Below are 22,876 nucleotides of genomic sequence, written 5' to 3'. Positions count from 1 at the left end.
TATGTGGCAACTGGTAGCGTCTTCATGAGCGGCGTGGAATATTCATCAGTTACCGCGATGCTTGAGAATGTGTAGCCCGCTGCACGTAAAGGAATGTGATTGTTTGAATTCTAGTTGAAGTCAATATCCTTGGCCTCGTCAAGGTGTCTAGAGAAATCCCCAAACTTGACTTATCTTGGTCTTTTAAAATATTCTGCTGACCATAAACGTGCAATTTTTCCATGGAAAATAACTTTTTTTAGCTACTTCCCTACGCTGTCATTGTCACAACGTAGGCCTACTAAAGGATTCTTCGATTCTGTGACATAATTTTGAATTCAGCCTGACGTACCGAAAACTACAACTCTGCGCAATAAACCTTGTAAACAAAAAAAAAGGCTGAACCCAACTACAAAATGCGCGACACTTGATTTGGGATAAACGATGAGTCTGCTAACATTTATTTTAAATTCTGACAATTAAAGGTTTCTCGGTATTTTCTGATGCTGGAAAAACTGATAATTTCTAATAGACTAAAGTTTACATCAACTAAGCCTCTCGAACTGTCTCCTACTGGCCACTCTAAACCTGTTCATTAATACGGGACGGTGAAATCATTAACATACTTGAAAATGTGTTATGCATGTTAGTCATGCCAATAATCAAGATAAGTATTTTTAAAAAGGGTTCATTAAAGAAAGTGAAACTTTCAGTACTCGCCAGAGATGTGTAACATCTAACCTCGGTAACGAACTAATTCATGCGTTATCATCTTGCAAATAAACTTATAATACAAAACTCGGACATGACATTTAATGTAGAATTCTTTTAAAAAAATTCCGAGTATGATTAATATATGCAAATTGTTTTTACAATTATATTTTTGGACTTGAATTACACGTAGTTTCCACACCCGCCTCTAGGATTCGCTGCCGGATTAGCTACGTCGAAAATGAAATCATCCTATTTGCAGAGCGAAATTTTAAACTATACAATGAAACGGCTCCGATGAAAGCGAAAATGATTTGAAAAAATAATAAACTCCGGGTTGGACCTGATTTTCTAAAAGAAATGTTATTAAAATACTGCCCATCTTGTTAAAATTCATTAAACAGTTAATACTATGAAGATTTTTCATTTGTAACTGTGAACTTTGGTTGGCGCCATCCGCCACAGTTACACATTTCCGTTCCTTGACTTCCGTCGCACTCACGAAATTTCTCCCACCAAATGCCGTATACAGGATGTTACAATTTCAGGTTGGAAGTAATTCGTCGAAGAGAATGAGGGCAATGGTGGCCACGTTCGCTAACGCATGACGCTCACAGTGCCAAGTTTCATGGGTTTTATGGCCACATGAGCGACTACTTTTTATCCGCGATTTGTTAACGTTGAAGTGAATATGCCCAATTTGTTTGTGGTCACTTACTAGAAGTTAATTTTTCTGGGATTCTGCAGCAATATAAATCTAAATTTCTTCTTTATGCCCTTTCTCTGAGTATTTCTTCGAAAAATTCTGCAAGTAACGAACAACCACAAATTCAAAATCACTCGTATGGCCACTGTGAGACTAGGTTTTCAAATATGACTGGCGCATAAAGTTCTTATTGTGGTTCGGAGATTTATTGACCATACCTTTGTAATTTACTTTAAGGAAGGCTTAAAAAGTCTGTAATTGATAAATTAAATATTTACAAATATGCAACGTAGGCTGTGAGGTTCGGAGACGCGTAGTAAATATGACTGTTATTGGTCCTATAGTGTGTTGTCTTGTTCGAATAAACATGTCAAATTTGCGTATAATTGGTCTTACTACAATAAAGATAAATGCGTAGTAGAATGACTGCTGGAGGTTCAGATAAACTGTCATGTATGCACTTTGTAGGCAAAATGAGTAGATTTTGTGGTTAGTTAAAGGATCGCGGTTTGGGTACTTTTGATATGTAATTCTTATCTTATTGGAAAACGCGTCTGGTGATTACATACAGAAAATATGCCTCGTGGTTCAGAGACTCAAAAAATTATGCTTGTGAAGGCTCGTGTTGGGGTCGTAAAAAAAATCGTACGCAGAAATACTTTCAGGGCGGGGAGGCGAGATGATAGAACAAACAACTTTCCCCACTGTTTGCTTTCAAATTCTTTTCTTTCGTTGGTGGGAATGATAGATATTTTTTAGACATACGGTCCACCATGCATGGACCTACACGTTTACGACCATTAGGAGCTGTCAGGAGACGCCATGCTGTGTCGTAGTTGAAGTCACTTTTCTTTACCTCACAATCGCCACATTTTCATGTCCAAAACATTGCGGAAATGGTTCTTGACCACCTTTGATGATGGTTGGTAAGTACGAATTAGAATATCTGTTATTTGAATAAGAATACAGCCATTTAAAACTCTTTCCACAATACAAACACTTCACTTGAGCCAATGTTTTGGGAGTCTAACCAACATGGCACAGATTATTAGCTGGAATAAAAATAGCTTCACTCGGTTACCATCAGGGCCGGGGGCAAATATATTTTCGGGCCCCATCCCATTATCTAATGTACAACATTTCAAACCTCTTTGATTAAAAATAAATTAAATACTGTAAATCTTACCATGGTCATAACTGTAAAAGTTATCTGCGCGTGCTGCATTATAACTTATTAAGTTTCCAATCAATTCTATCAGCTATAGACTTGTAATTTTCGTCCTATCAGGGTAAACTCACTTTTGAAAAAAAAAAACATAAACTCACATTGCCACTCCCTCTCAGCAATTGAGGTTTTATTTGATCAAATCAAGCAACTACTAAATTATATGAATAACTTTCATAAACCAGTAATTGGCTTTAAATGTGTTCACATTAGCTAGACTTCGAATCCGCCAAAAGAAAGGTACGCACGCCTAAAATACAATAACAATTTTAATAAATGTGAAAAAATCAAGGAAAATTGAAATATAAAATGCAGAGAACTGTCCTAGAAAAATCTACTCAACTGAAAATAACACTAACGTTTAGTTGAAAACTTCCCCCTTGTGTACCTGGTTGCCGTGAGACCGGGGAAGCAGTTGAAGGACGCCTTGCTCGCTGCTTGCAGGCACCCGCTGTTCCCGCTGCTGGCGCTGATATTCGAGAAGTGCGAGCTGGCGACGTGCACGCCTCGGGAGCCTGGCGTGGCGGGCGGCGACGTCTGCTCCTCCGAGTCCTTCAACGAGGACATCGCCGTCTTCTCCAAGCAGGTCAGTTGCTCGCCTGCGCTCCCCAGCCCCGTCACTCTCCACGGGTGTCTCTGTGGTCACATCTGCTTCAGTGATCGGACCACATCTAATCTGAAGGACATCGAATGACAAGCATCCCAGTTAACAGTCGTCGCTAGTAAATAGCCAATGTGCAAGTATCATTTTCCCGAGTCCATGTAGGATCGTGAAGTCTATCCGGGAGATCATTAAAATCGCGAATCTCTACAGGCCCTAACTATAGTAAGGTTTTCGTAAATGTGTTCTTATGAATACCTACCATTTTACAACTTCGTAACTCACGCAAAGTGGTTTTTAAAGTTTGGATCCTACTATGTTGTGTAGTTAACATGTCACATGTACTAGTTATGTGTAAGAGCAGCCTATTGCTCTGTCTCAAAAGCAGTGTTCTTTTTTTGTCATTATTTTAATCTAAGGGCTATTTATATATTTTTATCAACAACTTAATTTACTTAACTCCTTTATGTTCTACATTATTTTAAATTGATCGGTAGTCATTTTCTTATATTCCACGAAGCGAAAATGTATTGAATATTTTTTTTTAATTCGACGCATCCACTATTAAGTAACTTAGAATGAACTTCATGTTTTGGCTACTAAGGTGGTTATGACATTTTTTTGGACCTTCAGACACTACATTTAATCCCTTGCACTGATAGTGGTCTCATAAAAATTTGTTTTCGAACAAGGTTTAAGATAATGTTTAGATGGCTTACAGTAGGTTTGAACGAATATGATTTTGTGTACGTAGCAAAAAGGTTTTTGAATTTATTTTATTTAAACCCCTTTTTTTCAACTCCTTGCAGAAATGGTTCGTAGCATCAAAGTTTAATAAAATAATTCAGATAGTATTAGTATTTAGTATGTTTAAAATAAATAAGAAAGGATTCGTTTGTGTACATGGTATGGAAATTTGGATTTTTTATTCATACCGATGTTTTTAACCCCTTGCAGCAATGGATTATCTTTAAAAAAAATTCAGACAAAACTTTGGGATAATATTTAGAAGATTAACAATAAATTGTAACAGTTTTGATGTGTACATTATTGGGGAGTTCTGAAATTTATTTTCCTTAAACCCCTGTTTGTCATATAAATATTATTTAAGACCTAATTTGTGGATACTATTTAGAAATTACAAAACAAACAAGAACAGAATTGATATTTTGATTGTTTCAAATATTATTTTTTTATTGGTACCATAGATTTTTCAACCCCTTATGGTTCGTCGAATCAAAAATTGTTTCAGGCAAAAGTTTTTGATAATATTCATAAGGTTTATAAATAGTTCGAACGGATCTGATTGTGTGCTTACTAAGGGAGTTAGGTGGTTGTTCTTCGAAATCTACTTTCAAAGTGCGCAAGTGATAATAGTTACGAAGACTTGAGCCTTCTTACACCCGTGATGTTACACTACGTGAATATGTGTTGAAAATATTTGTGCCTAACAATAAATACTAGGGTGGTTAAAAAGTTAGAAGTAGCCCTTAAAATGCGATGAAAAAACTAAACAAAAAACATGAAATGTGAAACCGAGCTTCGAGTTCACACATTTTTTCCACATTTTTCGAAGGAAAAAATAACTTGTAAATCGTTTACATTATTTCAGTTTCAAGGAATCTTAATCATAACATAGTTGAAACACAAGCAATGTTAACATTTTGTTCATGACCATTACTTATAAATCTGTGTGCCAGGAGGTAGAAGTAAAAGCCCTTTTATTCTATTAATTGTTCTTAGCCTTCCAATCGTTGCTAGCACGACCCATGAAGTACCTACTGAAGTATCTGGTTAGAGATATATTTCATTACTTGGCGAGAAGGATAACATTTTCTTGCCGTCACCAAGAGATCTTTTGTTTCCTCTTCTTTTCTGTTCATTGCGAGGATTATTATTGGTCGAGCTATTAGTGCCTTCAATTACAGTGGTCCGCCCTTTATGACGCCGTGGTCTATCGCTGTGTGATGATTGGAGGGAGCGGGGTTTACAACACCCAATTGTACAACCCCACATTCTTGAGCAGTGCATACACGTTCTCGAGCGCACATCCACAAAACTCCATTTCGGCGAATATGTCAGATTACGTGTTTCTAAAGGGGATATTGTATGCGAAAGCTTCAATCTTGAGCAAGTTTGAAGGATATGCACGGGCCTACTTACCTGTTTAATTATTAACCTCTTAATGTTTTATCAAATTAATTGAAAATGTAGGAACAAAATTATACTTTAAGTGACTAAATTTAATTTGGGGTGTACTTAAATACTTCCTTAATAAACTATGTTTAGTTTTTATACGCTACCCGGATCATGATTGTGTGTACCTCGGACGTGTACGTGAAACTACGAATTATGCCCTTATCGCTCCCATATAACGTTTCTTTGAGTGAATCACGCGATGAATTCCCAGTAACCTACATACTAATTTTAATTAGTCCTTGAAAATTTGCCTGACTGTTTTTTAATTTGGCGCAAAAACTAAATAAATAAAATATTTTGCAATGCAATGCTTATGTAGTGGAAAAGCAGTGGGAATTGCAATAAAAGCAACAATAATGACTAGAGCATAGATACCTGCAAAATGCGCGTTAATATTCGGCGACAGTTTAGAAAGAAAACATTTTTACACTTGAAAGTCTCCTGTCTTTAAAATACGGGTTATATAACACGCTCTAAAGGACTGGAAGCCAATGGAAAACACCTATGAAAACATTTTATGAACATATACAGATTCATATTGCGATAGGCTAGACTCCAAACACGTTTGCCATTGTGCCGCTTCAATGACTGGACCACAGATCATCTGAAGTACTTTAAGCCAAAGGAAAACCCTCAAAAAATAATTATCGAATAAAAAGCAGGCCAGTTAGCAGGCGTCTCGTGTCAGTAACCAATGAGTGAATGTAACCTGCCTGAATACACAGAGGATCGCGGAGCCTATCCTAGAGGTCATTGAAATCGCGAATTTGTCCAGTCCCTTCCTCTTTTATGAATCAATGTGCAACCCGGAGAAGAGGTGGATATGTGCCAGCAGATGATTAACCAACGACATCGACTCGATCAAGCACACGTTCGTATTATTCTAACGCGAACTTTGCATGTCTTTAATAATGGCTAGGGACCGGAAAAATTCGCGGATTCAATGACCTCTAGGATAGCCTCCATTATCCTCTGCACATCTCAAGTAAACACGCGTGTTCATTTGGTACTAAATTTTGAGGCGTCTCCAATGTTTAGCTTGTGATTCGATGCTTCTTTGGTCGATAGTCTCTCATTGGCCCAGAGAGCTCCAGTTAAACCGCGAGCCAATAGCAGAACCGGCAGAATCGTACACATTTTTTGAATTTCAGCCTGTCACGAAATGTATCTGCGAATTTTTCCGGTCTCTAATAGTGGCGTAAGAACGCAGTAACCCAACGCACGTGACTGGTCGAGTTCGGATGTACGCTCGTTCGCCAGGATGCGACGGTTTCCCGGAGCTCGCGGCGCCCGAGTAGCACCCGGGGGGGGGGGGGGGGGACGACGACGACGACGACGACGACGACGACTCCCCCCCCTCCCCCTTGTCGCTGTAGCTGCCCCTGGAGCGACGGGAGCCCGCTCGGACGGGCTTGATTAAGCGCCAATCAAGCGAATAAAACTAATTACTGGTGTCCGCGGCCGGGGAGCAGGGCGGCCGGGTGGTCGCCCGGTGCCGGCGCGCGCACCGCAGGGGCCTGTGCCAAAAACCCCGCGTCGCCGTCCGCCGGGCGGACACCTCGTGGGGGCGACGGCCCAGGGACTCGCTTCTACACTTCGTTTGACTCAACAAAATATTTGTTTATAAATGCCGAAATAAATATATTTTGTTAATTCAAACAAATATTTTGTAGTAGGAAAGATTCTGTTGACCCAACAAAATGATCTTGTCAACTCAAAATGTATATTTGGTTAGGTTTAACAAATTATTTTTGCTACTTACCGAGTTTGGTTAAGCTAACAAAATATTTTGTTCCACCAAGTAAAGATTTGTTTCGCCCTATGTAAACAAATATTTGTTTGATTCAAACAAACCTTTTTTTTCTCTGTGTACAGGCCACACTGCAAAACGTTATCAACACACATGCAATTTTTTTTTTCGCGAAAAAAATTTCGAGACTAGCTGAAATTCAAAACACTGTAGTATCGTCTGTGTGTCGTGATTGTGCGTGTTTCTTTTAAGTTACATAAATACTGCCAGCACACCAATCAAAGAAATTCAGTGAGGAAGCAAACGCATCCACACTAGCTCAGGTAAAATAAAGCAACGGCTTCTAGCTCAGACGGCCGCCATTTATATGGAAGAAACCGCTGTTGTGGGTATACCTTGTTTCAGTCTAATTGGCGTTAAGTTTTTTTTTCCGCAAAAAATTGCTTGCCCTTCATGATGGCATCAAGATACGTCCACAATTTATTCGTAGTTTCTTCACCCCAGGCTAGATTCAACTTTGCCTATATATATATTACTAGAGAACCGCCCTTGCCTCAAACGATCTACTAATGTGGCGTCATTTAAATTTAATAAGTATAGATCGGAAAAATTCGCAGTTTCATATATAATAATATTCAAATAATTATACGTTTGTGAGGTCCGTGCTATTGGTTCACTGTTAGTATGTAAGACTGCGGGCCTATAGAGTTCCTCAATTAGTGCAGACGCCTCACAAGTCAGCAGCCAATGAAAAAGTGACGATGTCCAAGAATGAAGAGAATCGGGGAAATTATGTTGGAGGTCATTTAACCGGCGAATTTTTCTAGTCTCTACTTATAAATAAGTACTTATAAGTAACAAGATCTCGAAAGTAGCCGGTGTTTTAAAAAATCATATACATACTAAAACGTGCTGTCCATAACTAAAGAATTTTATCTGAAAAAAAATATAGTTTTGCGTGTCATCCTTAGAAGATAGAATTATGCGATCGCCGAATATTCTGTAGTCCTTAATACCTTCATTTTGTAGTACATTAATTTGATGTATAAGTCACATGGAAGTCAGCGTAAGCCATGTAAGCGCCCTAAAAACGTATTTTTAAACTTGATTACAAAACAACTTTACTATCGTTAAATTTAGTATGAGTGCATTATTCATACAAACCGTTGGGAAGAAATTATTTAAATGATGCTGAAAACCGCATCAAAATCCATTTAGTAGTTTAGAAGAAGTAAGCGAGTAAACAGACAGACGCGGATATCGACTTTGTACTATTTAAAGATAGCCTTTTTAGAATGATCATTGGTCTATAACTGTGGGCAGGAATTTTTCGCGAAAAAATTTGAACGCCCATGAGACTGCAAAGTGGTTTGTCTGGGCAAGCGATTTCTTCCTTGCAGTTGGCGGCCGTCTGCAAGAGATGCTATTGCCTCGATTGATTTAGCCATTCAGGACACGGTTACTTCTGCACTGAATTATTGTTTTGGTGCTCTAACAGTGGGCATGCACCAGAAAGAGTCTCGCCCAATCACAAAACACAGTTAATACTACAGTATTCTAACCCTCAGCTAGTATGAAAATCTTTTCACTTACCATACATGCCAATAGTTACAAGTATTTGGGTAGGCACTTCTCTCCTTGTTTATAACTGGCTCAGGGTCGTCATGAGCTGGTCATGTGCACAGTAATCCAATCATCAACGTGAAGCAGGTAAATTATGATTTAAGTGTACTTTGCCACCCCAATGAATCCGAAAAAATTGTTTCGTGGCTCTATTTATTCATTGAGACCTGAAAAACATGCATTATTTAATGGAGACATTAAAATTCACAAATGTAAGATTAATCAAGTAGATGTTACGTGTTAATTGGCTGTTTACACATTTCACTTCATGGGTCGTGCTAGCAACGATTGGAAGGCTAAGAACAATTAATAGAATAAAAGGGCTTTTACTTCTACCTCCTGGCACACAGATTTATAAGTAATGGTCATGAACAAAATGTTAGCATTGCTTGTGTTTCAACTATGTTATGATTAAGATTCCTTGAAATTGAAATAATGTAAACGATTTACAAGTTATTTTTTCCTTCGAAAAATGTGGAAAAAATGTGTGAACTCGAAGCTCGGTTTCACATGTCATGTTTTTTTTAGTTTTTTCATCGCATTTTAAGGGCTACTTCTAACATTTTAACCACCCTAGTATTTATTGTTAGGCACAAATATTTTCAACACATATTCACGTAGTGTAACATCATGGGTGTAAGAAGGCTCAAGTCTTCGTAACTATTATCACTTGCGCACTTTGAAAGTAGATTTCGAAGAACAACCACCTAACTCCCTTAGTAAGCACACAATCAGATCCGTTCGAACTATTTATAAACCTTATGAATATTATCAAAAACTTTTGCCAGGTTGCACATGAATTGTTCAGATATTTTAAAGGTGTTTTTCGTTGGTTTTTTTTCTTTCTTCAGGGCATCTCTAGAGACAGGAAAAATTTGCGGATTCATATCGCGACAGGCTAGACTCCAAACACCTTTACCTTTATGCTGCTTCAATGATTGTACCACATTAATCTGAAGAACTTTGAACCAACGGAAAACCCTCCACATTAGAACTATCGAATGACAAACATGCCAATTAACAGGCGTCACGAGTTAGTAGCCAATGAGCAAGCGGTGTTTGCCCGGTTACATACAGGATTTTGGAGTTTATCCTGGAGGTCAGTGAAACCGCGAATTTTTCCAGTCCCTAGGCATGTCAAATAACCCGTGATCCAGTGGCAAGTAACATTAAAGTGTACAAATATTACCATTCTAGACTGACGCCGATTTATAAGTAACGCGAATTGTGGAACTCTCTGCTCATTGGTTGTCACCTCTTTTGAAACAGCCTATAACCAATAGGTAGGGACTGGAAAAATTTGCGTTTGAAATTACCACGAGGATAGACTACACAATTCTCTATGTACGCGGGAAAATTGCACCAGCTCATTGGCTATTGATTCGTGACTCCTGTTGACTGGGATGCTTGTGATTCGATACTTCTTACGTTTAGGGTTTTTTACTGGCTCAGTTACACATGAACTAATTTTAATCTAATCCATATATATATAGTATCGCATTTTTATTGGCATGCAGACCTGCCAACTCTCACGATTTTGGTGTGAGGCTCACGATTTTAATGTCTATCTCACGCCCTCACGCCAAAATAGTGTTTCCTCACGATTTTTCGGGGCCCCAAGATTTTGTTTGTAAAAGTTACAAAACAAGTTTTACGAAAGCTTACAGTAACGAGTTTCCATCAATACTCGAGCCACGTAAAGGAAGCAATTTTGCATTTTGTAGCGTGTGCCGTGCTGATTTTTCTATCTCGCATAGTGGAAGAGGAGACATTGTGAAACATGTCTCTACAAAAAAACACAACTAACATGTGAAGTGTATTGCTTCCAATAAAAAAATTAATTTTTCTGTGAACAGTGATAATAGTGTTACACGAGCAGAATGTTATTTTACATCTTTTTTAGTTGCGGCCCTGCATGATCACTACACGACAGCGCTAAATTATTTTCAACTAAATTAAATCAACAACCTATAATTTGTTGAAATAAATTTTGAAGCAGAGACCATGTAACATATAGGTATGTCACTTAAATTTAAAGATTCTCATTTGTTGTTTTTTTATATCTAACCTGTATTTATGGGCCTGAACATTTTTATCGAGGACCTCATGATTTTTTAAATTTGAATGTTGGCAGGTCTGGGCATGCCCTTATTGTAAGCAACTGATGAAAATAACTGTTTGTACTAATATAAAATTTCTTTAAATAGTGTTTGTGAAATCTGAAAATAAAAATATTGCCGTAATAAAAGTGTTTGTAAATGCATACATATAAAATTACTGATTTATAAATGATATTAATCGACCTGGTTTTCAAGGAATTAATTCGAATTTTTTTGTTAACTTCGGTAAACCTTGCTTCGAACATGCACCCACCTTGTTTGTAAAAAGGGTAACTGTAGTGTAATGCGTTGCTATCTGTGCTTCACAAAGGAATGAAGTAATTTATTTTTGCATACGAGGAAGGAAAAAGTGTTCGTCATGGAGAAACTTTGATAAATGATGGTTTTTAATTACAATCAATACTGTGTGAGCAGGACACGACTTTAATGCTGCCTGCGCTGTCTCGCGGACACGCTGCTCTGATAGGATGAATGAATTGCGTTTTCTGTGGCGGGGGGGTTCGACGTCCACGAGGTCATTAGCGTCCAACTGCCCTGAACAGCTGACTCCTGTTGCGCGGTTTACCTTCCTGGCCGAGGGTGGCGGGGAAGGAACTGGCATTGCACAAGTCACGCCGGGCGTTCAGCACCCTCGCAGCGACGGATATGGCAACAGTGGATGTGTCTGCGAGCCCATCGACGTGCGTGTGTGGAGTATTTTTAGGCATCCCACCCCCTTACCCCCTTCCTCTTCACCCTGGTGAGCGCATAACGGGGTGGAGGCGAGTCAACCCCGAAGTCGGCGGGACCTTCGAACCAGATGCTGCGTCGCTCCGCCAGCTGGTTTCTTGGTGCTGGTTCTGGTGGGGTTGGGATCCCCCTCCCCTTCCCCCCCGTATGCACCACTTGGTCTACCATACCTACACCCACCCTTCCTCCCCTGTTTCTCAGTGTGCGTCCAAGTATTTCTCCCCCCCCCCCCTCATTTTTTTTCCTCTCCTTGAAACCCGATATCTCCGCGCCCTGCTGCTGAGTAGATCCAGCAGGGTAAAAAAAAATGAGGCGAGGGAGAAAAACTGGAAAGGGATGTTGAAAGGGACGAGAAGCTACAAGGGTGAAGGCAACGTAACCGGCCCTGGGTTGGGGGAGGGGGAGGGAGACACGCAGGCTTCTTAATCGTCACGCGTAGCCCCGCTGAGTTACGGCCCGTCCTCCAGGCGGGCGAAAGAAAAATGCCAAGGAAAAAAAAAATACATGTGCGTAACAAATTAGGAGAATTGAAAAAGACGTTAGTGTTTAGCCCGTATCTCATTGCGAATGACGGGAGCAGGCTCTGGGGAGCCACATGTGTCGATAATCGTAGACGTATTAGGGGTTTGAAAATATGAAGGCATTGCTTTGCCGTAGAATTTACAGAGGAAAACCTGCAATAATCAGGGGCATTATTTTGGACAGTGAATTTAAACTAATGGCCCCGCCAACCCAGACACACATGCGGTGTGCAGAGTTTCAGAAGAAAATCACGCGATTTAATATCTGCTCAACATATCCGAGTTGGGTCTGTTTACGAAAAGCGTTAAAGAATACTCTGAGGACGGTTGAGTAGTGTTGTTTCTCTTTTTTAAACTGTATTCTTAGGATAGCGAAAATGTTTAAAATGAGTGTTTTCAGAATAATTTTTAGGCATGAAACATCTGGTACTATTCTTGAAAGCACTTATGGTTACCGCTCGAATCCCATATTTGCCGAATGTACAAGGAGAAGACTGCGCGCCAGCTTAGAGGAGATACATTTCTAGAAGCACCAGCGAGCGTAGCACTTATCATCCCGCCTCATTAGCACATATTCAGCCAGGGCTAGGTGGGCCTCTTAAATTGCACAACATAAACTCTACCTGTATCGCTAAACCATTACCTCTGTCATGCATTGTGTGTTTGGGTTCAGCCTTTGTTACGTTGCAGTGTTATTGTGCCAAGTATTTTCAGCTAAGTCTTATCTTATGGCACGTGAGGCTGAATTCCGTGTGTAGTGGTGCCTCGTAGCGCGACGTAAGACACATCGCTTTGTGCAAAACTCTCAGGCTTTTGGTTACTGTGCATTGGAGAATGCGTAATCTTCCAGAAAAGCGGGGTCTCCAAATCAACTCAAGCGAATCGGCATTTGTATGTGAATTTGTCTGACAGTAACTTTCGGAACTGTTTATTACATTCTAATATGAGCTTTAAATGAGCTAAATAGGTCGAGAGTTTGATATATTGTCGTCAAAGGATATGTTAAAAAATTTCAAAATGAGTTAATAATTTAATCCAAAATATAGTCAAAATTTAATTTAGTAGCTATGCGGCAGTCGATGCAAGATGAGGTTAAAATATTGAAAGTTAAATAAATTCAGAATTTGGTGTATCATTAAAAAGTTTTTGTGCACTGCTAAACCGTTTTTATTTAGTTTTGAAAGTGATTATGAAAATAAATAATTTACATTTTAGTGCAAAATTGATAACTAGATGTCTAGAAAATTTGGTCGGTTGCTGAATCACGCTGACGAAAACGAATGCCTACATTTATTTTACCCATATTTTGCTTGTTCAAGTTTTAGTGTTTTTGTCATAAGTCTGTTAAGTCATGTCGTACCTTAGACAAGTAATTTTACATACTATGTGTAGGATATAATGTTTTAAAACCGATTTGTATTTTTATCATAACTTCATGTGCTGTGTGTGTGTTTGTATGTGTATATATATATATATACATATATATATATGTGTTGTGTGTATATGTGTGTATATATACATATACATACACACACATGTATATAGTTTTGGAGTTTTGGCAGGGATAAGACGGAAAACTTAAGGAATTGGGCTGATATGAGTGTGGGAACCCTGTAAAACATAATAATATTTTTTTAACTTCCCTGTTGTTATTATTCGTTTAGCAGATAACTGGTCGCAAATATGCTGTCCGGATTTTGCGGTTCCTGCGGGGGAAATCCGTCCGTAATGAAGTCGCAGATTCAACTCCGCCCGGCCTCCAGAGCTCCCGTGAAGAATAGGCACTCGCCGCGTTGCGATTCAGGGCGAAATGGCCCATTATTGCTAATGGCGGAAGTCGTAAATCCTTCCTTACTGGCGGAAGGGCGGCAGACGACACGTTTCCACAGTTCGGAAGCAGTCCCGAAAATCGCTCTTTTAACCTGGGGAGTAATTTTGTGGTTTTCTCGAAGGTAACCGCAGCGGTGGTTGCGCCGTAGTTGCAGTGTGTTATTTGGGGGCACTTACAGGACCGCCCGCCGCTCCTGTGTGTCGGCGAGTTTGTGCCGTCGATAGGGTGGCGTTGTCAGCTCTCGTGGAAAGAGTTCGGGTGCAATTCGAAAGAAAAAAAGTGACAAAATTACTGGGGGATTCTAAAAATGTTTTGATTATGAAGACTAATTATGGATAATTTAGTTCACACTTGACAAAAAAAAAGAAGGCATATTTGTTTTGTGTTTGGTAATAAAACAATCCGTCATTAGTTCTTGAAGATAGCCGCAACCAAACATGCCGATACGTCGGACACACCATTTTCACGGACGTGGCTTGAAAACCAGAAGCCAAGAAGTAGTTAAAGTAATACCTACAAAACATCCGTTAATGATGCGCAGCCTCCGGACAGATTTTCGCATTGAAAATAACTGACCGGCGTTTCCAGCAACCGCCACGGAACGAGCTCGCGGTGCTGTGTCGTCGCGACGTTGCCCGGCGAGCGCCCGCCGGCCCGGGGATTGGACGACCCTGCCACGGGTCGGGACCGCGAACCCTCCCGGATGCGCTCGTGCAACCACCTCGCGGCCCGCTCAGGGGTGTCCACGCCGCCCAAGTGCAGTCGCCGTCGACCCCCGGCGAGCACGGCGCCTGAGGCGACAGCCATTCTCGAGCCCGAAACTCACGGTTTTCTTTTACTTTTTCCTGGCACATTAATATTTATTTAAACTCTTAAATTCATGCCCAGAAAATTTATTTTCTGTATTTTCAGATTCCTGTGGAAACCAGTTGACAAGAAATATTTTGTAATACTACAAGAAAGATATTTTAACTTTGTAAAACACAGGGATATTGTAATTTTTGCATATACAATACACGTTTTTCGAGATAATACTGAGTATTTATAACGAAAATTGGCCCATAATTTAAAATTTTAATTAATAATTAATTCAAACATATTATTTTAAATCATGTAAAAGATAATCGAATATTCATTAATTGTATCTATTATTTATGCTTATTAAGTATGGAGTTAATATTGGAAAGCTATTCAGGGAAATGTTTATAAATAACTAAATAACTTTTAACTACTGGAAGTACTGGAACATCACAAATCATAAATGCCCGGGTAAGAATCCGATCCCAGTATAACTTCGAACACTATTTTGTAGTGATACTGTCGTTTTCATGGAAATGTACAAATATCTGTAATTTTAAATCACTATTTCTATTTCAAATACAAAAAAAAATACAGTTTGTGTTAAACTTTTCTGTTATAAAAAGTAGTATGCAACTATTTTGATTGAATATTTGAAACTATAAATCTGTAACTTGTCCATGGTCATTGTCAGACATTCATGTTTCTCCCAAAATGTCTTCCTGTAGCCCCCTTCATCGGGGCGGGACGTTTACTTGGTTGATTGTTGTTACAGTAAGCTTCACGCTAATATAAATAAATATAGATACTGCTTTGCAATATTATTTAAACACCTTTCGGATCCTACTATTTGATATTTCTAAGCTGGTTATTTCAACACTGCTTTGTCTTGTAAACATTCATTTTAAAATCTACATACAAAACTACGCAAAATACATGCACCAGACTTTCTTTAACATTTTAATAATGATAAAAGTGTGAGGTCATAGCGAATATTATAGATATGACAAGCGTGGATTTTGATTGGAAATATCGTTCTCGAAAACAGTTCAAGATCAGGACCATACTAAAAAAAAAAAAAAAAAAAAAAAAAAAAACTACGTTTCTATTCGACCCAGTTACAACACGTCACGAAGATATGTGAACAGCTGAATTATTTTCCATCGCACTAATTGCTTATGATACTAGATGTGTGGCCAGACCTTACGCCTTAAAGTTAACTTGTGACAACTTCAGGTTATATTTGAAATAAAATTATATATCCATACTTTTTTTGAAAGATAATAAAGAAATAATTGCGTTGGAGTGTAAGTTATAAATATCGAATGATGCTACTATACGAATGTGTATTTGTGATGGTTTATTTAAACCGGCTCTGAATTATACTGCATGTCACAGCGAGAACGGCAGTAAACTGAAATTTTTTAGAGCTTAGGTTTAGAATAGAATTTATGTCATTGCGATGCCAACGGGTGTACTGTCAGGCGAATTACATCACAGCAAAGTGCTACCTCAAGTCTATGCCAAGAGCATTTAATGCCTTAACATATTATTGTGTTTGTTGAATTATGTATGGCTTTTAGTTACCACGCTGGAATGTAGAAGTTTTTATGAAACAAATACTGAAGTAGCATTCAGGAAATTCCAGTTGCAAAAAAAAATTTCTTCTATTCACAAGTTGACTAGGTCTTCGTCGCATAAATGCCATTTCGCTTACTGCTAGAATGAATCATGAACATCTGCCTGCTTAATCATTCCTTTTTCTCGTCTGCCTTTGTGCGAACGCAAATAAAAAATGCTATTTTCTTGAACGTGCGAAATGTATGATGTCTAAACTGTTACAAATAATTTTTTTTTTTTCGTTTATGTTACAAAGATTATTCTGACTAAATAATTCAGTAACACAACTCATTTACTTTTTAAGTGGCAGCACACAAACGTCTTCAGTACTTTTCTCTGGATTTCAAAGAATAAATCAGATGCTTTGTTCTAGCCATTGTCAAAATTCCGTTTTCAAATACGAAAAAAAATTATTTTTCAGAGTTAGAAATTTATACCAGTGTAATTATTCGTGAAGTGTTTAGAGCATTGTAAATATTTTTAAAGACTGCCTTCTTGTAATATTGTGATTTAAATGATTTTTTTTTTTAGTTGCTTAAGAATCGTTTACAATAACTATGGGTGACATTGCTAAGTGATTTCATGTGCACTTAACGATATTGAAAATTCCAAACGTTCCCCGTGTACTCATGGGAGTCAGCCAAAATGGTGACCATACACAAAAGTGACATTCATTCGTGAACGAGAGTATATTGTCCACGCTGTAGCGTACTTGACTTACAAGCCTGAGGTCCTGAGTTCGATTTAGGCAGTTTGCATTGCAGTCATGTGTTCCCATTCCGGATAAAGTGCCAATAAAGTTACTTAAATTCTCATACCTGTTTTTTTTTTAGTTTTTTTTTTTTTTTTTTTTACAAATTTCACTGTGTTTATGAACGCATTATCAAACTCCGGAAGGCCTGAAAATAATCTTGCATTGCAAGAACTTGACACAATTAAAGCCTACATGTAGTAAACATCCAGTGATAAGACAGGCAACAAAACACAAACTGCAATATTTATTTACTAACAAATTCATGGGAAACTTGTGATCTTTTTTTTGAAACTTTTGCTTTTCAAACACACACATGTGGACATGTTACATTTATTAGAAGAGGGAGAAAACCGTTTGGGAAGGGGGTAAAAATGAAATAGGTCATATGATTGCTATCACGAATGACACTTAAAAAAGTTTCGACATTTGTCATTTATGACTCAGCTGGAATTCTCGTGGTTGTAAACACACACACATTCAACATTTACGTGTGTGAGGATCCTTGGAACGTTTCTAAGGCCGATTTCAAATTTGGAAGTGTTGATCCTGCAGTGTTGGGATGTAGAACTTGTGCAAACACATACACTCACCCCCCCCCCCCCCCCTTGTTTTTATCTTTTCCTACTTTAACCTCCCCCTTTACTGACAAACAACACTGCAGGCCGTGGTGCGTGGACCGAATGCCACGTCTCCCCCTTCTCCCCAATACACCATCTTTTCCCCTTCTTTTGTTCCTCGCGCTCAGAGGGGCTTACGTGCGTGCGGCGGTGTCGGGTGTCTGGCGATGCTCATTTTCTGCCCATTTCCCACCAGGCGCACACATGATCAACAGAAAATTACTTCCTCTTCCTACCAGTGGTGCCCCCCGTCCCCTTTTTCCCGGGCCCAAACCTACCCTCCCTTTGCAAACCTCCCTTTCATTGTCTCAGCGGGGGGCGCGGCTGTAATAATCGGGATCTCGCTGTGCGTAATAACGCTCTCGCAAGACCTTCCAGGGTGGAAATCCTCTCTCTTTTTACGTCAGCAGACTCACAAAAGCTACGTGGGTAAAAGAAAAAAAAATATTGTTCAGTGAAAATTTTTTCGTCGGGGCTAACAAAAATGAAAGAAAAAGGTGGTACGACCAAAGGACAGCAAACGGATTACCCTTGTGCTGTTGTAAGGCGGCTGATCACACTGGTGTGACGTGTGACTGAGGCGATAGAGGGGAGTCGGTATGGGTCCATGAACTCGGTGGAGTCTGTGCACGCAACGAGATCAAGGCTGTGCGTGTTTTGGCAATCACTCTATCATTCACGGTGGTTCGTTCATTGTTGATTACGTTTCTCGTCTGCTGCAATAGCGTTTAATTTCCATCAAGTGTGTTGCAAGACAATATTGATCGTGGTGATCGAAAACTTTATTGAAGAAATGCAACGTTGTTCGGCTTCAACGCGTTCGGACAATCTATGCCCCGTGACTCGCCCGAGAACATTTTTTAACAAAGTCAATTTTCAAAGCGGTTTCATCCAGCGCTTCTGAAATATAATTTAATTCATATCATATCACTAGCTAATTCTCTGCCTTTAGAGGTTAACTTTTGTTCGTTCGTGGTTGTGTAAAGTGCAGTTTCATTGTGGAGAACAAATAGTTACATGCAATGTATCTAATTTGATATTTATCTCTATTATATTATGGGTTCCCAGAGAAAAAAAAGAGTGTAGGTAAGTCAAGTTTTTAAAGTGGAGATAGGAAAAGTAAGACTTATTTTATGAAAAAGTCATACGTCGTAAAAACGGTTTACTGCTGATTTTTACTACCAAGATTACAGCAGCAGGCTTTTCTTGTTAGCAGACTTTATCGTATTTATGTTATTTTGTGACTAAGGCCGGGCGCAAACAGAATTAGGCACGGCACGACACGACACGACCCGACATTTTGTCTGATAGTAGTTGACCATGTATTTATATACAAGCAATGCTCACCACGAAACTGTCGCAATCAGACACGAGGCGCCAACGTCGAATGACTGCTTCAACTTCGTCGCGAGCAGACTGATTAATGGCTGCAATGTTCTGCGCATGCGCGAGTATAAAAAGAGGTTTTCAACATACGCATGCCTTAGTGTGCTTATAGCTGACTAGTTAATGACTTCATTGTTAATTTAATTTCAGCAAGTATTCACTTGTGAAGTATTTTTAATTAAATTTTCCTCATAATTGAGCTGGATCCAAATCAATTAGTATGTATAGGAAATAACCTATTTTATATAACACATCTTTGAAGGTGTATCACGACAACAAGTTGATTTCAAGAATGTGGGAAGAAATAACGCAACGAAAAGACGGTGTCAAGATATTCGCGAGACATCGTGTGGTGTCGCGTCGAGTCTGATTCTGAATTTTCGCAACGATACATTGATGTTCTGTGCATGTATAAGTCTTCTAGGTTTCCTTAAAATATGCGTGCTGAATTTCTACAAGATGATTGAAACACCACCAGCCTTTATTTATATTAGCTACTGGAGATGTGAGTAGGAAATTTTTCCCGAGAAAAATTTTCAGTTCGGAAAATTTTCTGAATAAATATAACTTCATTCTTTTTTTCCCGGAAAATTTCCTTTTTTTATATTGCCAACATGGATTTAAATAATTTAAAATATTAATAAACGTTATAATTTTTTTTTCTGTATATTGCGGAGTAAATGGTTAAACAAAACTTTTTTTTTCTTATCAGTTGGCAGAGGCTGGAATGTGTCATTCCCGACTCTCAAATGTTAAGTGACCTATCACGTTTTAAATAAAAACTAAGTGTATATTTTTCTTTGGTTTTGTTTGTATAAAAGAAAAGTTTATAAAAACTTAAATGTATCTTTTGTATCTAGGCACCCAGCCTTATATGTATTACTCTTAAAACCCATGTTAAAAGCATTTATTATACAAGATGAATCAGAAAAACGGGAACTTTTGGCAAACAAGTAAAAATAGAATGCGTGCAGTTCTAGTGCTTCTTAATGCTCTTAACATTCGTATTGTTTGCATAATTTCTTTTTCGCTTTGTGTGGGTGTGGAGGGAAAGATTTGAATATTTCGTTGCAGTGAATCGCGGTTGTTTTTCTTACGAGTGCAGCTAGATAATATTTCTGGTCTTGAATTGCGTGGCATATAAATCAATCTGGACCGAATACCTTCAAGGTCTCCTCCTCCTCCACCCTTTTTTTTTTTTAACCCACGTCTTTCTAGCTGGTTCAGTCTCAGACAGATGAAGTCGGCACAGTGGCGAGCTTCCCCCGCCCCTCACCACACCCCTCCTCACACTCCTCCGTGCCAACACAGCACACGCCTTCAGCCTTTCGCCTCTTGTCGCGTGATTTATGTCCGCGAGCAGCTCAACCCTCCCGCTGGTTCAAGCCACTCCCCCTCCCCCCCTGTCCCCGGCCTTGTCTTAAATCTAGTTTTCCAGCCAACCCCGCTGTGACTGCGCGCGCCCTGCCGGCTAAGGAAAAAAAAAGCCGTGCAAACTTTTTTTTATTATTTCGGAATGTATATATAATTTGTTTCTCCATATTTTTTCTTCATATAATTCCGCCCACAAACTGCACCCATCAGTTTCATTCTGCAAGCCCACCAGTATCTAATGTTCACTGAGGAAAATTGTATGGACATAAGAAGACATAACTCTTTCGTAACAGGTTTTAAAAAATCTTTTTATCGTCTATTTGTGGCGAACTTAACATTTTACGCCTTTTATTACGCTTAACTTCATTAAAACTGTCTCTACAATTAATTTTCATGAAAAAAACAACAATAATGCACAACTAAAATAGTTTTGATGATAACGTATGTAATATGATAGAAAACAAACTTGAATGCTAACTAAAGGTCCAAAGATTTTTAAAAGAGAGCGCGTGTAACTCAGTGCACGTAATATAAGTAGGACCTCTTTGTCAATTCAAACCTCGACTCGTAAGTATATCGTAATGGGTAAAACGGCAGAGAGAGAGAGAGAGAGAGAGCGAAGACAATTTTCTAATAATAAATAAATTAACATTAAATATTACTCAGTGGATAATATTACTTAGTGGTTAATGCTCACTGTTAAAATACTTACACCATCAATAAAAAACTGCATTTTACTGTTTTCTTTTTAAACAATTCTGCCATTTGGAACACGCCAAATCTCTTAACGAAGTATGAAATTCGTATAATATAGCGCTATCAACAGCCTTCTGTACGCTACAAGGAGGATCGCGAGCGCGCTGGTAGAAAATATAAAATGAAGGACATTCACAGCTGACTGTAAACGCTCACTCTGTCTTAGTCTTTTGTTCATCTGTATATCTCGGTTCTATTTATTTATTTTTTGCGGAGGACGGTACATCGCTCAAAGAGGAGATCGAAAACTAGCCCAGCAATGTATATGTATAGTGTATAGTGCTCTCTTTATATAGGTATATTCTGCCAAGTACCTATTATCTGTCCTTTTCGCGTCAGAAACGTTCAACAACAATGTTTCACGAAAACGTTGCATTAAAATTCGACCTTGAAATTTTACTCTCATCGTGCCCAAAAAGGTTTCACTTCAAGAACTAAAGCAAAAAATCTTAACCGAAATAATTTATGTGCGATAAGAAACTAAGCAAGCAATACACCTAGAATTTTTAAAAAAATTTAAAAGTTAATTATTGCCAATATAAGATAATGTGAGAAAGACGCTTCTTCAGCTTGTGCTTAAAAGGTAGCTCGATTATTATGAGACTTCCTTGTCATCTGGTTCAGTTTGTTCCTGAGCCTGCTATACGAATCAGTTTGTCCACATTACGGCTTTGTGTGTGTGAATCATATTAAACAAAACAGAATTATCTGCATACATTACAAGCTACTGTTTTTATATAAGTAGCCGTTCTATACGTTGCAGAAAATAAACGTTAAAGAAAATAAACAAATCTAGTTGTAACCAAACAAAACGTTAACACATTTTTAACTTTCCCCATCTTCTTAAGTTATATAGCGTTAAGTTGTATAGCGGTTTGATGTACTGATAAACCAACACATTGTAGTTGTGATGTCGAACGACATTCAGATGCCTTGAATTGCTTTTTATAAGAGCAGAAGCCAATGAACCAAATATAAAAGCTTGAGTTAATTCAACTGTTTCCCCATTGGCTATTCTAATTGTACACGAACAGGCAAAAGGTTGTAACGTCTTGCTTGGTCCTTTCCTTACATATTGCGTCACTTCCCTTTGTGGCTACGCGAATGCGCGTTGTCCAATAACTTTGGTTGGTCGTAGCTTGTTACGCCGGCCTCCGAACGTATTCAAATACATTCACCACAAAGACTATTATGCGGCGACCACTCGTGCGCCAACTTGAAACACGCATCCCCCACCGCCCCGATCAACCGTCTTTTTATGCAGATCGGTTGGCTAATTGTCCACTTAAACCTAGGCCAGCGCCACTCACTTGAGCAACATAGTGATCGTAGCCACGAATAGCTCGTGGCAGGGATGCCCAAACTGCGACTACGCCACGGCCTACAGTCGAGCAACTTCGCCTCGACGGTGTTAGTTTCTCTGTGAGCGTCGGAAACGTAGACTGCCAAAATGGCCGTGCATTCTGTCTCCATATCGTATTTTGTTCGACTGAAAATGTTACTAGAGCAGTAAGTATTTGTTAAGAGCAGTGCTAGAACACGTGTTTGAAATTTGTATACCTACTATAAAATTGTA

The 22,876-nt window shown here is 38.8% G+C and overlaps 1 protein-coding gene across 9 annotated transcripts in view; it reads left to right on the top strand.

Moving 5' to 3' along the window:
- LOC134530695 (homeobox protein homothorax) overlaps positions 1-22,876 on the top strand; it is a 689,928-nt gene that overhangs the window by 53,089 nt on the left and 613,963 nt on the right. For all 9 annotated transcript variants that reach the window (XM_063365782.1, XM_063365781.1, XM_063365777.1 and 6 more), the window contains exon 3: positions 3,066-3,207. In XM_063365782.1, the coding sequence (XP_063221852.1) occupies positions 3,066-3,207 (142 nt within the window). The remainder of the gene's footprint in view (positions 1-3,065; positions 3,208-22,876) is intronic.

This window comes from Bacillus rossius, chromosome 3 (assembly GCF_032445375.1).
Source record: "Bacillus rossius redtenbacheri isolate Brsri chromosome 3, Brsri_v3, whole genome shotgun sequence".
NCBI classification, from domain to species: Eukaryota; Metazoa; Arthropoda; class Insecta; order Phasmatodea; family Bacillidae; genus Bacillus; species Bacillus rossius.
Note: the sequence above shows the minus strand (reverse complement) of the source record. Positions and strands in the feature narration are given on the sequence as shown.